Below are 16,565 nucleotides of genomic sequence, written 5' to 3' on the forward strand. Positions count from 1 at the left end.
AATGGGGAAAAGGCAGAGTTCTCTGGTGGGGGATCATAAAGGCAGGATGGGAGATTAAATATTTCTCTGCCACCTATTTTCTGCAGATATTTACATGCAAGTTGTGCCTTGTTTGTCACTTTATATGAGATTTTCAGGACTGACTATGTCTGTAGGTGTACTATATATATATATATATATGTATATATCTATATGTACATATGTGGTGCCAGGCAGAGACCCCAGACACCCACAGTGACATCCTCCTGCAGGAATTCTGAACACATTTTCCACATCTCCCCACACACTCAGAGGAGGGAAGAAGTCGATAATCAGAGAAATCCACTCTGGTATTAATTACATGCCATTACCGGAGCTTATTCGCTAATCCCCATTCTAATCACCCTCCCGGTTATATTTCAACCAGCACCTCAGGACACTGCATGTAATGAATAAAATATATCTCAAAGTTTATTCCAGAGCACAGGCAGCACGGAGCGGGCAGCGCAGCCAGGGTTACACAACAGACCTGCTGTCACACCAAGGGAGCCGCGGCACATTCAGGCGTCAGTGAGATCCCCCCACCCCAGCCCAGACCCAGCGTTTTGGTTTTCATAAATTAAAACAAATAAATAACCGAGGGGACTTATGGTTTTCCGGGGGGATTCATGCAGCCTCTGGGGAAAGCCACTGCGGAAGCTTGGCACAGCAAAGCGAGAGCTGGTGGCTCAGGTGAGGGACTGTCACCCTGGGGATGGCGGCTGTGTCCGGAGCGGGAGCTGAACCACTGCAATTCCCGGCAGGAAGGGCTGATTCCACCAGCTCCGAGCCATCCGTCCTGAGGCCAGCTCAGGGCTGAGCGACAGCGATGGGACAGCGATGGGACATCGATGGGACAGCGATGGGACAGCGATGGGACAGCGGCGCCAAGGCTCTTCACAGGCTTTCAGTCCGGAGAGAGATCCTTCATCCCGGAGAGAGATCCTTCATCCCGGAGAGAGATCCTTCATCCCGAGCCCATCTGCGCCTCCTCGTGCCTTCCCGCCAGACCGCAGCGACCAGCTCCGCCACCGGCTGACATTGGGTGTCCCCAAGGACGCTCGCTGGAAGCACCGGGAGCCTTCAAGTGTCCCTGCTCGGTCAGTCATCAAAGCAGTCCCAAAGTCCGGCTGGTTGGGAGGCGAACGGTGCCGGTGGATCACGAGTCCCAGTCCCCTCCCGCTCTGTCCCCACACAGGCTGGAGCCCAAATCGCTGGCAGGGATGGCAGAGGTGAGGTGCCCCCGAGGCTGCACGATTCCCCAGAGGTTTGCACGTCAGGGCTGCCTCGTGTAGTCACAGTCCCACCAGTGTCCTGCTGGCCCAAGGGCTGGGGACCCTCCTGGGGGCTCAGACAGAGAAGGGGTCCTGCCCCAGAGTGGCTGCTCTGAACCTGCTGCCTTCAGCTGGGAGGTGACTGCACACCGGGCCTGGGGTGCTGGCAGCAGATTCCTCTATAAACACCCCCAAAACCTGGCAAGATCCTCCAGGGATCCCAGACTCTGATGGGTCTCCCAGCCCTATGGAGGTTCCCAGAACCTGCTGGGTCCCCCAACATCATTATGTCCCCCCTGTCCACCAGTTCCCTGCACATCCCGGACCCCTGACCCTGCAGGGTCCTTCAAGTACCACAATCCTCAGGGATATTCTCCCCCAAATCCTCAGGGCACCCCAAGGTCTCCAGACCCTGCTGGGTCCCCTGGAGTGCCCCAGTACCACCAGGTCCCCTGTGGAACCCCACATACCCCAGAGTCTCCCCCCATGAGACCCCCCAGGCCACTGCTGGGGTCCCCAGACCCTGCTGGGTACCCCCACCCCATAGAGTCCCCCAGACCCTGCAGGATCTCCCCGGGACTCCCAGGGATGCTTAAGCCCTTCCAATGCACTGGGTGCCATTCCACTGGACTCCTCAGACCACCCCCAAGGTCCCCAGACCCTGCTGGGTCCCCCAAACCTTCCCCTACCCTGCAGGATCCCTCTGGGACCCCCAAATCCATTGGGTCCCAGCCCATCGGATTCCCCAGACCCTGCTGGGTCCCCCCATCCCACAGGGTCTCCTGGACCCTTCACACTCTGCAGAACTCAACTGTAACCCTCAAACCCACCGGTTCCCAACCCCCCAGGCTCCCCAGGATTCCCTGAAAGACCCCAGGCCCTACTGGATTCCCCCCACACCACGGGGTCCCACGGTTCCATCAGTGAGCCCAACAAGGTGTCCCCCTACTTTCAGGAGCCCCGAACCCCACAGTCCCCGTGGATCAGAATCCCCACAACCCCCTGAGAACTGGATCCATCCAACCATGGGGTCCCCCAGATCCTGCAGGGTCCCCCAAACCCACCAAGGTCTCCCCGACTTTCAGAACCCCCTGAGTCTCCACCCATCAAACCCCCTCGGGCACCCCAAATCCCCCAGCTCCCCTACACCCCCAGCCCCCGCACCGCGCCGCTTTCCCTACGCGGAGCTGCGGGACGATGCGGGCAGGCGGCGCACCGGGGTGCCCGCAGAAGCTCCGCGGCTCCGCGCGGGGGCCCAGGGGACGCAGCTGCGGAGGGCGCGGGCGGCGGCGAGGAGAGCTCCGGGCCGGGGGCGAGGGCGGCGGCGCAGCCCCTTCTGCAGCCGCTGGCTCTGGGCCGCCAGGGCCAGCTGAGCCTGAGCCACGCCAGCCCCGAGCCTGCCCAGGGTCTCGGCGCGGGCGGCCAGGCGCAGCTCGGCGTGCAGCAGCGCGCAGTGCACCTGCCGCACCCTCCCCTCCAGCTCGGCCGCCGCTCGCCGCCGCCCCTCCGCCGCCACCAGCCTCCGCCGCGCCGCCGCCAGCTCCACCGCACCGGGGCCGCCGCTCTTGCTGGCGCTGTCGCTGTCGCTGTCGCCGCCGCCGGGGCCGCCGCGGGACGGGCGCTGCGCTTCGGCGCGGGAGGGGCTCGGAGATGCCGGTGCCGCCGCTGCTGCAGCCATGGGAGCGGGAGCGGCGGCGGAGGGATGCGGCGGCGATATATAGCCCGGGGGCGGTGCTGGCGGCGGCGGCTCGGCCCCGACGGGGGCGGCTCCGGCACGGGGGAACGGTGGAGGGGACACGCGACCCGGGCCCGGACCGGGACGGCACAGCCCGGGGCTCGCGATGGGCGGGAGTGGGCCGGCATTGCACCGGCCCGGGCTCGGTACGGCACCGAGCATCTCTGCGGCATCTCTACAGCATCTCTGCGGGCTCGATGCTGCACCGGGCTCGGTACGGCGCGGTACTGCACTGGTCCCGCACTCGGTATAGCCCTATACGACTCGGTACGGCTGCACCGGGTTGGGTACGGCTCGGTATGGCCCAGCACGGCACCGATACGGGCTCGGTACCGGCACTGGCCTCAGTACAGCTCGGTACGGCGCCGGTGCCCGCACTGACGGGACCCCGGGCTCGGTACGGTACAGCCCTGCGGGAGCTGCTCAGGCTCGGTACGGCCCGGTTTGGCACCGTCACGGGTCCGGGTTCGGCACAGCTCGGCACAGCACCGCCCCGGTGGCGTTAGTGGGGCTGGAAGCTGCCCTCCTTTGGACACGCGGAGCTGGGGACGGGTGGGATCACTGGGATGCTCTGGGAAGGTCACTGAGGGGTCACTGGGAAAGGCTGGACTGGGAGGACGCGTGGCTGGGGTGTCCCGGGCGCAGGGGATGTGACACCAGGACAACGTGTCCTTGGTTGCGTGGCTGTCACAGCAGCGTTGCTGCCAACGTCATTGTCATTTACACGGTGTTAATAAAGGTGGGAGTGGGATGGCAGGGGAGGGGGTTGGAGCGGAAGGTGCCGCTGTCACTTTGCTTCCCCCCAGAGCCCGGTTTTTAGGGTTCCTCCTGTTGGAATGTCATCCTCAGCGGCTGCAGCTTCCTGTAGGTGCGTGGGTCTCACATCGGAGCAGCAGAGAGGATAAAAGAGATGACAGAAACCAGGTGTCAAGGTTTCCTCCCACCCCCAGACTGGAATAAAAGCCTAAGCCAAAAACAAAACCGCAGCCTAAATCTGTTTCAAGCAGAGCAACATCCAGGCCTTCGGTGGATGTCGCCCACAGTGCTGGTGACATTTTTGCTTTCCTTACCTTAGGAGGAAAAAAATCCCATTTCTTGTGCTTTGCATCACATTCCTGCTCCTGCCAGGCTGCCACACGTCTGCCAGGCACCGGAGCAGCGTCAGCGGCTGCTGCGTCACTGCTCCGGCCCCCGCTGCCGGCTCGTCCCATCCCCCGGCTGCCACCGCATCCCCCCGCCCGGGGTCGGAAACACGGCGACAACATTCCCTTCAGCTCCTCAGGCTGCTTTCCAGGCTGTGGGAATGCTGAAGTCCAGGTTGAGCGATCTCTATCTATGTGGTACAAATGCTGCTCTGGAATGGGGGAAGGGGCCGGGGTGTGTCCTGCCCTGAGCTTCCCCGTTGTCCCAAAGTCAAACCCTGGAATCACAGAGGCTGGGGGGACCTCAGGAGGCGCCTGCTCCGTCATTACCTGCTCAGAAAATAATTGCTTTTTTGGGTCACCCCCCATGTCTGCGCTGCTGGGTGCCTTCCCAGCTCCAGTCCCTGCTGCAGGGTGAGAAAAGGACGTGGAAAGGGGGAGCAGCTGCGCCTGGACCTGAGTTTAAGAAATAAGAAGGTGAGCTGAGGACGTTGGGCAGTGGGGCTGAGGGTGAGCACTGTGTCCCCAGGCTGTCCCAGCACATCCCGGTAGTGAGCAGACAGCAGCTGGTAAATGCAAATAGTGGAAAAAGACAAGAAATGCCCCTGCCCTGAGGTAAGTCACAGCCTGAGTCCCCAAAACCCTCTGCCACTGCAGGATTTCTGCTCGGGCTGACGAGCTATTAATGATTTAGCAGAGGAGGCTGCAATTAGCGGTGCTCAGAATAAACCTAGGTTTATTCTCGGTGACAGCTTTGTTCTCCCTTTGTTCTTCCTTGCCTTGCAGTGCTCTGCCGAGGCACCATCGCCGGGATGGGACACTGGGATGAGACCTCATCCTGCGGCCAGCGCAGCCCCCGGGATTCCCCCGGGATACAGGGAACAGGGAATAGGGATGCAGGAGGACACAGCCGAGGCATGTGCATTGGCCTCATCTCCAGCCTCTGCAAATCCCCGCGCTGGGATGTGCTCCAGAAAAGCGAAGCCTTAATACAGGCAGCAAATAATTAATGTCGGTGCCATGTCTTCCAGCCTCTCTGCAGGTTTTTCCCCGGGTGTCCCAGTTACCCGGACAGGAGGGACTCAGGTGCTGTTCTTTCATCCTGGCACAGTTTTAGAGGAGGCTTGCGTTAGGATTTCAGGTTTAAGCCCCAGGACATCGGGCTGACCCAGCTCCCTGTCCCACCCCCCTGTCCCCAACAGCAGCACCAGTTTGGGACAATCTGGCAGCTCAGCTGGGAGGTGATGGGGCATGGGAAGAATTCAGGAGCTGAGCAGTGCTGGGTTCAGAGGATCACACTGTGCTCTCAGCCTGTCCTGGGAGTGCCAGGCTCTACGGGACAGTGCCAGGAGAGGTTTGGGGGGGATCTGTGCTCAAGGCACCCGGCACAGGAGACGACACATTTCCATGCAGTGCTGTGAAGTATCCACGAATTGGGGAAATGGCACCAGCTGGACTTCAGTGCCAGAGGCCTGGATAAATAAACACAATCTTTGTGCCCTTTGGAGAGCTTCTTGGCACTGGCACCCTCCTTTAAATTGATTTCTCTCTCTTCTTTTGCCTCTTGGAAACCAGCGGCAGACTCAGCGCACAGCTGCCATTCCACCAGGCTCCTTCCCTGCTGCCACCTTCCCAATGGGCTCCTTTCCTTTCCTCCAAACCTCCGGGGAAGGATCAGACCCTCCGGATCCTCGGGAGTGACCCTCGGGAGTGAATCACCGGCTCTTTGGGGTGCGGACACTTCGGGAGAGGGATCCTTGGGGATGGAGACATTCAGGGTGGGCACAGGGATCCTCGGGGGAGGCGACCGTCACCGACAGGTGTCCCTGGGACAATGGCCCTGGGGACCAGGGCTGGTTTGGGACTCAGATCTTGGGGCCAAGGCAGGGATGCCTCGCCGGGTGAGGAGTTCCCGGTTCGCCCGCAGCCCGCGGGCAGCAGCAGCTTCGCCGCCGCGCTCTGCTGTCCCTCGGCGCGGCCCGTCCGCGTCACGTGGCGCACCTGGCGCAGGTGAGGCGGGGCCGGAGGAGCTCCCGGCAGCAGGTAACGAGAGCCCGGCCCGGCCGAGCCGCGACCCCAGCCCTGCCCCAGCCCTGCCCCGGCTCCAGCTCCTGCCCCGACCCCAGCCCCGGCTCCAGCTCCTGCCCCGACCCCAGCCCCGGCTCCCGCTCCCACCCCCGCTCCGGCCCCGCCGCTGCCGCCCGGCGCTTCCCCGCCCGGCCCGGGGGCAGCCGCAGGCCGCGACCGGCAGGGAGGAAGGGAGGAAGGCAAGGAGGGAGGGAAGGAGGGGACGTCGGTCAGCCCCACACCGGGATCCCCTCGGGCTGCCCCGCTCCGGCCCCGCCGCCGCGCCATCTCCCTCCCCGTGTGCCCCCGGAGGGACAGGGACCCCCTGTGCCCCGAACCCCCCGCTGGGGACAGTGTCCCCCTGTCCCCCTGCCTGTGCCGCCGGCTGTGCTCGGTGTCCCCAGCACTGTCCCTTCCCGCTGCTCCGGGACCTTCCCCGCCCTGGCCCTGGGGAAGGCTGCTGTCCGGCGGAGTTTTCCCGGGAGGTTTGTGACAGTCGGAGCTTTCTCAGGGGTTTTGGGTCTCCCCGGTCCTTGGTGGGCTCAGCTCCACTTCCAGGGCTGGAAGGCAGAGTGGGGAGCGCGGTGGGAGCTGTGCAGGGCTGTTGCCTGCTGCCATCTTCTCTCCCCAAAAATCCCCCGTCTGGAGGACGTGGTGGGAGCCCAAGATAGGCAGAGGGGCTCTGTTTAGTGCCCATGTGGGTTTCCCTTTTCCTTCCCTTTCATTTGGGAGGGAAAAGGGTCCAGCTTTGTTAACCTGCCCTGTGTGGGGCCCTGGTTGTCAGCTGGAACAGGGTGGGTGTTTTGGGGCACAGGAAGATGTTTGGAGAGAGGCAATCCCTTGGTCAGGTTGTTTATATCCCAAATAGCTGAGAGAAAGAGAAGATGCTGGATCCACATTTACTCTGGATGAGGATCTCCATCCCTGCCTGGTGCCAGCAGAGCAGTTGGGAACAGGAGCTTAGCAGGTGACTTGCAGCTCCTGGCAAGGCTCCTTAGCACACTTCACAGCTGTGGATGCTTCCACAGAGTTCAGAGAAGCTGTATCAGTGTGTAAATCCTAAATTCAGGAGACATTCCCTAGCTCCCCACATCACTGACAACCTGGTTATGGGGAAACAGATGTGACTGTCCAGGAGAGTCACAACTTAACTGAGCTTTTAAAAAACCTTCCAAGGAAATCCCACCCTCTGAACAATGAAGATCTTAGACCCTGGCTAACTCTGAGTCCTGCAAACCCTTTGTGGATCCCTGCTGGCTCCTCTGGAGCAGATGCTGAGGTTCTCCAGAGGGAATTCCTGCAGTCACACACGACTCCTGCGTGAGAGCAGAGGAAGCTCCCAACCATCGTGTGAGTAACACTTGGATGTGGATTTTGGTCTAAGCATTTATTTATTTCAGTCCAGTCCATTCCTGTGCTGGAGTAGCTGCTGGATTGAGGAGCTGTGTCCTGTCTGTGCTCCCAGGGAACTTTTCCTTGTGCTCCAAGGGTCTCAGAAACGTGAGCTGTGATGGGAATGGGTGATCCCAGAGGTTCACCTGACACCTGCCTGCAGAGCTGAGATAATGCTCCTCTCTGTGAGCAAGATGCTCTGAAATGTCAGAACATTGTCTGTTTTTACATAAAGGAGTGTTGCTGTGCAGTGCAGATGTTGGATCTCTGTGAGGCCTTGGGATGAAGAGAAGCATCCCAGTAAGAAGCTCTCAGTTCAGCTCAAATGTTTTCATTTAATTTCATTTAATTTCATTTAATTTCATTTCATTTCACGTTTTTGTAGTCTATTTTTAAATTTTGAACTGCATTACAAAAATTATGAAGTTGAGGGGAAAAAAGCCAAAACGTTTTCTGAAGTGAAAGCAATCAAAACTCTCCACTGATGCTGAGGTGATGGAGCTGAGCCTGCTCAGCATTGAAACTGGAGCATCTGGGGCTTTTTGTTTTGCATATTGCCCAGGAATGTGCAAAGGGAGCTCCTGGGATGAATTTTTATAAGGTAACAGAGCCAAAATATTCCTGGAAAGCAATGGTGTGCTGTAACTGCCTGGCTTTCAGTCTGGGCCTGTTTCTGTGTGGGGAAAAATGTGACTGTTGGTTTAAAAACCAGGGGAAAAGAGGCAATGCTCTAACAAGGCCAGACAGATTTGTTTATTCATGCTTGAGGTGCTCTATAGAAAGTCTATAGTAAAGCAACAAGGACAGTCCTAAAACACTTAAGCTATGGCTGGGCTCTCACTGCTTATTAATTACCCTAATTAGTATTTAAAAGGATCTCTTGGAGGTGAAAGCAGTGTTAGCCAGGAAGCCTGGAAACCGTGGAGAATTTTGGGACCCACCACAGGCTGGGATAAAGGCAGAGCAGTGCAAGTGGAGAGTGACAGCCCTGACCTGACTTTCCTTGCATCGCCCCGTGCTGAGCTTTAATAATAAAAAGATTAAAAAAGGGAGGATTAACATGCCAAACAGTGGTTGTTGGCTCTGTGGAGATAGAACGTGACAGTGTGCACTGTACAAACAGTTTACTCCTGTGTGCAGACCTGGAGGAGTCGTGTTGGTACAGCTGAGCAGGGTTTGCTGTGGGATTTCTGCAGCAGGGTTTGTAAAGGTTTTGTTCCCATGAGCAGTGATTTGAGACCCACTTGTTGACAAGGTCTTTTACTTAATCTAGATGAAGACATCAGGTTTTTCTAGGGAAGTCTTTGACATCACCCGACCTTAGCATGACTGGCAAAAATCATTAGTGTTGGTAAATGCTGTCATTGCTAAATCCTCTAAATTGAAATAGCAGCAAATAACGTGGAGTCGGAATTGGCAGCTTGCATAATGATGGATTGCTTGTCATCTCCTCCTGGGCACGATGTGTTTTGAAATGGATAAGCGCTGTCAGGGCCCAGCCTAATCCTAAGGAATGCAAGACAAAGGGAAGTTGTTTAAAAAAAGATACTTTCCCTTTGGAGCTTGTCAGTGGCTCCACCTCCGGCTGTGCTGCTCCTTTATTGCTCTGAAGCTGACTTCTCTTCCAGCTGTGTGGAGGAAGCTCTTCTGAAGGTTACAGGGATTTTGATGTCTGAAAATAGTCCTTTTAAAGTGTCTCTTCTGATTTGAGCCTCTACCCAAAGGAAGCAGCAAAGCTTGAGTAGTGGGAGAACCCCGAAATGTGGGCTGGACCCCCTTTGTGCCACGAGTGAGAACAGCGTGAGTCCTGATGCAAAATATTCCTGTAAATCATCGAAATGTTGAACTTGGGAATCTCTGGCTGTCGGATCCCTCTGTGCTGATGGACAGCTCACCGAGGTGTGGCTGGTGACAGTTGATTGCTCTGAACCCTCTGTCCTGCAGGTTCCCGAGCGCCGAGCCATGCTGGGCAGGAGGACGCGGCTGCCCCAGGAGCTGAGCGGCGGCCGGCAGCGCGAGCAGCCCTGCCAGGAGGCTGTGCCCCTGCGGACACGGGCGGCCAGGGACACGGATGTCAGCCTGGAGGTGTTCAGTGGCTCCACGCCCGAGATCAAAGCCAGCCGCAGCAGAGCCCAGCAGATGAGGGACAGGAAAGGCCGCAAGGCTGAGCTCAAGGACTCCAACGGCCGAGAGGCAGAGACAATCACCTTCATCTCTGGCACAGCAGAGGCTCCCCCAAACCAGAGCTTTTGCTGCTCCTCTCTGTCTCAGGCCTGGAACACGTACAAGGCTGTTTTCTGTTGTATAGTGACGTGTGGGGGCTGCTTCCAGGACTGCAGTGTCTGCATTCCCTATCCAGGGCCTGCTGAGACCTCCACGGATGATGGGAAGAACGGAGACTACAACGGGAGGCTGCCAAACAGCCCCACCAGCACCTCTCCTGCTGAGAAGAATGGGAACCAGATCAAAAAGTCCAGCATGGGCAGCAGTTTCAGTTACCCAGATGTGAAGCTGAAGGGCATCCCTGTCTATCCAAACAGGAGCCCCAACCACCACCTGGAGTCAGATTCCTGCTGCAAGGAGCTGCTGGAGAAGCCCTTCAGGAACAGCATAGAAAAGCCACCTCTCCCCAGCAGCCACCGGAGCTCGGAGGAGTATTACTCCTTCCACGAGTCCGACGTGGACATCAGTGAGCTGAATGGCTCCATGTCCAGCAGGCAGATCGACGTCCTGATCTTCAAGAAGCTCACGGAGCTGTTCAGCGTCCACCAGATCGACGAGCTGGCCAAGTGCACCTCAGACACTGTCTTCCTGGAGAAGACCAACAAGATCTCAGACCTCATCAACAGCATCACTCAGGACTACAACCTGGATGAGCAGGATGCCGAGTGCAGGCTGGTCCGAGGCATCATCCGCATCAGCACCCGCAAAAGCAGGGTCAGACCCCACATTTCCATCCCAGCCAGCCAGAGCCACGAGGAAAAGTCCAGCCGGGGCAACGCGCCAGACAGCGGGAATGAGACGATGCTGGAGTCCATGGTCATCAGCCAGGATGGTACGTGGGGGTCCCTGGGTGTCCCTGCTGTGCTGCAAAAGGGTTGTGCCATCAAAGCCATGGGGATGTGGCACTGGAGAGGGGCTGAGAGCTGGTCTGTCCCAGGATGGGCTTGTTCTCCTGGGCTGTGAGAATGGAGGTTCTTGTGGACAGCTCTGCTTCCCTCCCTCCCTCTGCCGTGGCTTTCTCTAGCCTGTCTTTCCCTGCACTGAGGTTTGTGCTGAGCAACAGAAGGGTTTGTGCTGCTTCTGCTGCTGATTCTGCCTTTGCTCTGCACCTCTAAGGGAGGCAGAAAAACCGTGAGTCAAACTGAACTGGTATGACCAGACAAGCTGCTTGTGCCAGAGGATGTCCAGTTACTCAGCTGGCTCTCTCCCATGTGCTGCCTTGCTAATGCCACCCTTAGACTCCAGTGACAGGGTGTCCTCAGAGCCCAGACCTCCTCCACACAGTAAATATCCCAGCAGAGAGGAGGCAAGGGCTGTTCCACAGCACCAGTGCCTCGTGCTTCTTCCTCCTTGTGGGAGCAGCCTCAAGTCCCTGAGCTCCACAACATGTTGTAACAGTCTGTTGTAGAAAAACCTTGAAAAGCTGAGTGGGGGGCAAGGAGAGGTGCAGAAGTACCAGAAGAAACCGTGTGGGTGTTGTGCTTCCCAGATTAGCAGAGAGGCTGCTGCTGGTATTTAAGGACACACAGCTCAGACTACCCGGACAATGCTGGAGGCAGTGGGAAGAATCAGACTGCCTCTCCTGTTCCCTGAGGGTGCTCCCTGACAGGGACCTTTACAGCTGAGTCATCCTTTCCTGTCATCCTTTACCTTGTCCTTCACTGTCTCAGGCCCTCTTGGTTTTCATTGCAGAGCTGGCTGTGCAAATATCAGAGGAGACGCCGGCAGATGTGATGGCCAGGAACATGAGGAGGCACAGCAGTGCAGGTAGCACACCTGGCCAGGGGCTGTGGCTGTGGGGGCACCCCAGGGGTGAGGGGGATGCCCTGAACCCTCCCTATTCACATCCTCACCCTCCACAAAGGCTGAGCTGACCCTGTTCCTCAGGTTGCCCTCAGTTCTGCTGGCTTTCGGGAGTGATGGAGCTCAGAAGGCTCCTTGGGTTGGTGGATCTTTCTGAAAAAGGGTGAAATCCAAGAATGGCACATTCCCTGTCCTTGCACAGGACCTGGAATGAGAGCTTTCAGTCTCCAGGTGCCATGACAAAGTTTGGGGCTGTATTTGGGGTGTGACTGCTGGAGGTCACAGCTGGGTGAGACTGGGAACAAAAGGAACTGTGCAAAAGGGAAGCAGGCGAGAGTGCCAGGCTGTCCCCGAGCTCTGATCCTCCCAAAGAGCAGCCCAGGGCTAAAAGACAAGTTTCCTCCTGCAAGACAACAGCTCTGTCCTGGGAGATGGCTGCAATGCAGGCAGGGCTGTTCCCTGCGTGGGCTTTGTGTGGCTTTCTCCTCCCTCATGGTACACAAAGCCTTTTGTGGCAGCTCCTTCCCCTCTGCTGGGCTGCTGTGCCTCACCTGGGCTAATGGCAACCTCTGTTCTCTTTCCTCCCAAGGCTCTCCAACAAGCAGAGATTCCTCTTTCCAAGACACAGAGACTGACTCGTCTGGGGCACCTCTGCTGCAGGTGTATTGTTAAAGGACCTGAGCAGCAGGGAGGCATTCCAGGGCTTTGCTGCACTCACAGTCCTCCTCTTTCCATATGGAGTGTGCTGTGCCACCTTTTCTTTTTTTTTTTTTTTTTTTCCCAGTCTACCATGGTCCTTTTTGAAGCTAAATTCCTCCTGCTGTCTGAATTTCAATGGATATTTTGGTTTTTATGGACAATCAAGGAAGCAAACTGCGGAGCTAATGAACTCAAGAGGTGGAATGTGTGCACAGGGAGGAGAAGATGGACAAGGAAGTAGCAGATAACTTGTGCCTCTGTGATTTCTGTAAATCACGTTTAGCTCCAGCAGCCTCAGTGGCTCAGCCCTTTCCCTGCTTTGAGGATCTGTTGGACAGTTCTGCTTCCTGGCATTGCCTAAGTGAATTTGGATAGGGAATACCTGTGTGGTGTCTCTGTGCTGGTGCTGATGTCGAGGTGCAGGCTGAGATCCTGCTCTCTAGGGACCCAAATCTCTCTGTAGGGACCCAAATCTCTATTTAAAGTGGCTGGGTTGGTCCCACAAACCCAAAGCCTTCTACCCATGGTGTTTTCAGTAGCCAGATCTGCCCTTCACTGCTGTCCCTTGGTGTCATCTCCTGCTGCCCTGTGAGAAGGTTCAGGTTTATGGGGTTCATTTAATTTTTGGTCTCTTGGCTCGTCTCCTGAGACAGTGCCAGTTCTGGGGGTGGGATGGCTGCTCAGCTGCCCCTCTCCCCCTGAGCAAACCATGGGGATCATCCCTGCCAGCAGCTCTTCCTCACTGCTCTGCCATGCCCTCCACGTCTCCCCTGGGAGAGCCTGGAGCTGGGGTTGTGGGAGGTGAGGGAAATACTTGATTCACTCCGAACTTTCTGTGCTTCAGAACTGGGCTGTTTGAATGTTCTGCCAGAAAATCCCTTCAAAGTGGTTTGCTTTGAAAGAAGAGGTGTTTGCAGAGGCTTTGTGAGGCACTGCTGGTCCTTTCCTTTCCTGGTGGGCACTCAGCACTTTGTCCTTCCCTTTGCTCCTCTCCAGCAGGCAGTGGGAAGCAGGGGATGGTGCACTGCCATCCCGAGGGCACAGAGCCAGGTGACCTTGAGGGCTGCAGCAGGAGGAAGCTGGACCTGTGGTGTTGCCACTTGGTTGTTTATCACAAAGTAAACACATGAAGCCATGGGACTTGTTTGTACATTTGGGTGCTCTTGGACGTGAATAGAAAACACTTCATGGAATAGACCAACCATAGGATAAACACACCCACTGGATTCTGGGGAGAGGGAAACCCAAATGTGTCCCAGGCTTTGGTGTGGACCATTGTTTTGTGCCTTATTTGGACTGAAATGTGCCTTAATTGAACTGAAATGTGCCTTAATTGAACTGAAATGTGCCTTAATTGAACTGAAATGTGCCTTAGCTGGATTGAAATGTGCCTTTATTTCATAGCCCGTGATTGCTCTTCAGAGGTTTGGGTAGGGGGGAAGGATTTCATTCCTCTCACAAGCTGTCAGGCTTCTTTAAAAGGCCAAAACCCTTTGAAATGGGCAGTTCCAGTCCCTGTTAGAGCCTGGTTTTGTAAACCACTGGCTTTTTTCAGAGCGTGCTTCCAGAAATCAGGGGCATTACTGAGACCACACCTGGAGACACTGACAGAGAGAGATATTTCATAGATAAAGACTGAGCCTTGGATTTGGCTTCCCCTCCCTGCTTTGTGTTTAAAGCTGTTGGTTTATGAGAAATCGAGTTTATACAAGGAAAAGACTTGAAGCAAGGCCAGGCTGGGACTCCCAGGGGAGCTGTGTGAGGTCACCTCCTTCCGAGTGCTGCCCGTCCTGAGGGACCCGCTTGGCTTCTGCTTCCCAGTGGGTTTGTACATTGTTATTTGGACAAGTTTCCTCAAAGCTGTGCACTGAGGTGTCACATGGGTCACACTGACACAGCTCTGTGCTTTGGGGACAAGGGCTGAGCTGCACTTCCAGTGAGCTGCAGTCGCTGGTACAGAGCAAATACGTGTTTTTAATGTCTGGTCTGGGTGTGAAGAGTGAGTGTGTGCAGATTAAACTAGCAAACCCCCAAACCCCCAGAAACTCACTAAGAGAAAGACTGTCAACTCGATGGTCGCTGAAGCTGGTTCACCTGTGGTGTCTTATGGGATTCTTTTGCACTCATTGGCCTTAAATGTTCTGGTTTGGTCTTTTTTATAAAGTAAAAGTTGTGCTCTTTACGTGTGCTGTGACTTTTACATTGCTGTTGTCATTGGCTTGGGGATCCTGGGGTGGGGGTTGCACAGAGGATGGCTAATTCCTGCTTTCCCAGATGGACAAAAGATATTTTCATCCATTTATTAGCTCCATGGGGATCCTGGATGCCAGGCTGGTGTCTGGATGCAAACGAAGGAGCCTCTGGGGAAGTGCTTGTTGACATGCAGGGAAACCTGGACCTTCCCTGAGCAGTGATGCTGGAACTGAGCTCTGGAAAACCTGAGCCTGGGGGGAGAATCTCCATGTTGTCCCTGTGGTGTCACCAGCTCCTGGTAGGAAATGTGGGATTTCCAGAGCAGCCCCAATGGTGGGGCAGGATCAGCTCAGGGACAGAAGTTGGCTCAGCCTCTGACCCTGTGACTTGAAGGACCAGTTCTGCACTTCCCAATTTCAGTACAACCCCCAGGATAACCTGCAGGGCTCCATTCCTGGCTGCTGACCTTCCCTGTTCCTCCCGGGGGGCTGCAGGGTTTCCCTCTGGTGCACAGGACCAGGATATGTTTCCTGGGAGGATTTTGGAGCCATGAACAGGTTAATGCTGCCTTCTCTCAGCTGGGAAGGATCTCTGGAGATGTTTTTGTGTCTGGAGCCCTCAGACCAGCTGCTTGGGTCGTGTCAGGCAGTTGTGTTCAGCAGCTTCCCTTCAGAGTTTGCTGCATGGGCTGTGGGTTTCCTTGCTCACATCACACACAGAATGAATCCACAGGGTTTTGTCTGCAGGATGTTGTGTTTGCTGTGGATTAAGCTGTCTTCACTCTTGCTGCAGTGGTTTTTGCTCTGAGCATTAGTGTTGAGTGTTGTGCTGAGTGATTTGACTCAGTTGCCCAAGTGCAGATCTCACAAACAGGAGAGCCTTACCTGGCCACACACCTGTGGATTGTTCTCTCACTCAGGTCCTTCCTTCTGGGAGCCTGACTGAGTACACAGCTTTTCCTGAAGACATTGCTTGGTTTTTTTGGGCCTGGTTTTGCCAGGAGAGTCTCCAGAGACTCCCACTTTGTGTGTTCTTGCTGTGCTGTGTGACCTCAGAGGGATCCCTGTCCTGCCCAGCCCCAGCCATCCCTCTGCCCACGATCCCATGGGATTGAGTTAAGGAAGCTCAGGAACTGCAGGGAATGGCTGCAGGAGTGTTAAAGAAATTCCTCTTCCACATCCACACCCTGAGCTGCTGAATTATTTATTTCTGTGTGGCTCAGACATTAGGAAGCAGATGGATGGACCCTAACTCCTCACAGCCTGGTCCTTGCAGTCACGGAGCAGCTGAGGCTCCTCCTAAAACTACACAGTAACATCCAATACTTGCTATTTCTGTTTCCCTCCTTGGGGTTTTGCTGTTCCATCACTCTCCCCAAAGCAGTCCTGCAGTCTGGGATATTTCCCAAATGCTCTGAGCTGCAATCTCATTAATAAAAGCTAAGCCAAGAGCTGCTGGTAGGAAAAAAACCCAAACGACTGGGGAAAACTTTACCCTATGAAAAGCTGTGTATTGTGCCTGCAAGGCCTTGCTTTTAAAGGAGGTGGGGAGGAGCCCTGGGCAGGTGAGGAGCTGCAGGCTCTCCCCTCCGGCTGGTGGCAGCACTGAAACAGCTTCTGCAGGTGGCCTGACACAGGTAAGGAAGGACAAAAGGACATTCATGACCTCTCACTGTCCAGCACCGCCCTTCCCGGGCTGCTGGGGCTCAGGCTCCAGGACAAGGATGTGCTTGCAGGGTTTGGATCCCAACGTTCCTGGTGGTGCTCAGCACAAGGACAATGCCACACTCAGTGGTCTCCAGGGACTCAGACTGAGGTGGGCTTTGTGTTCCTTAAGCCTTGAGAGCTGCTCAGATCCAGCAGGGTTTATCCCAGGGGAGGCTGCCTTTGGAAGCAAAAGGGTGCTCCCAATTCACCTTGGCCAGGGGAAAGTGGTGGCAGGGGAGTGTTTTCAGAGGACAAGGCCATCAGTGCAACACCTTCTGTTCCGCTGGCCGAGGGGGTGAAGTCCAGGGGCAGC

General features: G+C 56.2%; 2 protein-coding genes across 5 annotated transcripts; one reads left to right on the plus strand and one right to left on the minus strand.

The window, feature by feature from the left end:
• Nucleotides 1-425: 425 nt before the first annotated feature.
• On the minus strand, nt 426-4,162 carry TRNP1 (TMF1 regulated nuclear protein 1). The gene has a single exon (XM_085081200.1). The coding sequence runs from the start codon at nt 3,187-3,189 to the stop codon at nt 2,470-2,472; it is 720 nt and encodes a 239-aa protein (XP_084937326.1). The 5' UTR covers nt 3,190-4,162; the 3' UTR covers nt 426-2,469.
• A 1,903-nt stretch (nt 4,163-6,065) lies between these two features.
• Nucleotides 6,066-13,077, plus strand: KDF1 (keratinocyte differentiation factor 1). Of its 4 annotated transcripts, none has more exons than XM_085081193.1 (5): nt 6,066-6,212; nt 7,413-7,586; nt 9,573-10,683; nt 11,544-11,618; nt 12,244-13,077. In XM_085081193.1, the coding sequence occupies exons 3-5, from the start codon at nt 9,591-9,593 to the stop codon at nt 12,324-12,326; spliced, it is 1,251 nt and encodes a 416-aa protein (XP_084937319.1). In that variant the 5' UTR covers nt 6,066-6,212; nt 7,413-7,586; nt 9,573-9,590; the 3' UTR covers nt 12,327-13,077. The 4 variants fall into 4 exon arrangements, with proteins under 4 accessions (XP_084937319.1, XP_084937320.1, XP_084937322.1 ...); XM_085081196.1 differs by lacking the exon at nt 6,066-6,212 and adding an exon at nt 6,291-6,721; XM_085081194.1 differs by lacking the exon at nt 7,413-7,586 and having other exon boundaries at nt 6,154-6,212.
• Nucleotides 13,078-16,565: the final 3,488 nt, after the last annotated feature.

Source organism: Lichenostomus cassidix, chromosome 23, assembly GCF_008360975.1.
Source record: "Lichenostomus cassidix isolate B80296 chromosome 23, HeHo_3.0, whole genome shotgun sequence".
Taxonomy (NCBI): domain Eukaryota; kingdom Metazoa; phylum Chordata; class Aves; order Passeriformes; family Meliphagidae; genus Lichenostomus; species Lichenostomus cassidix.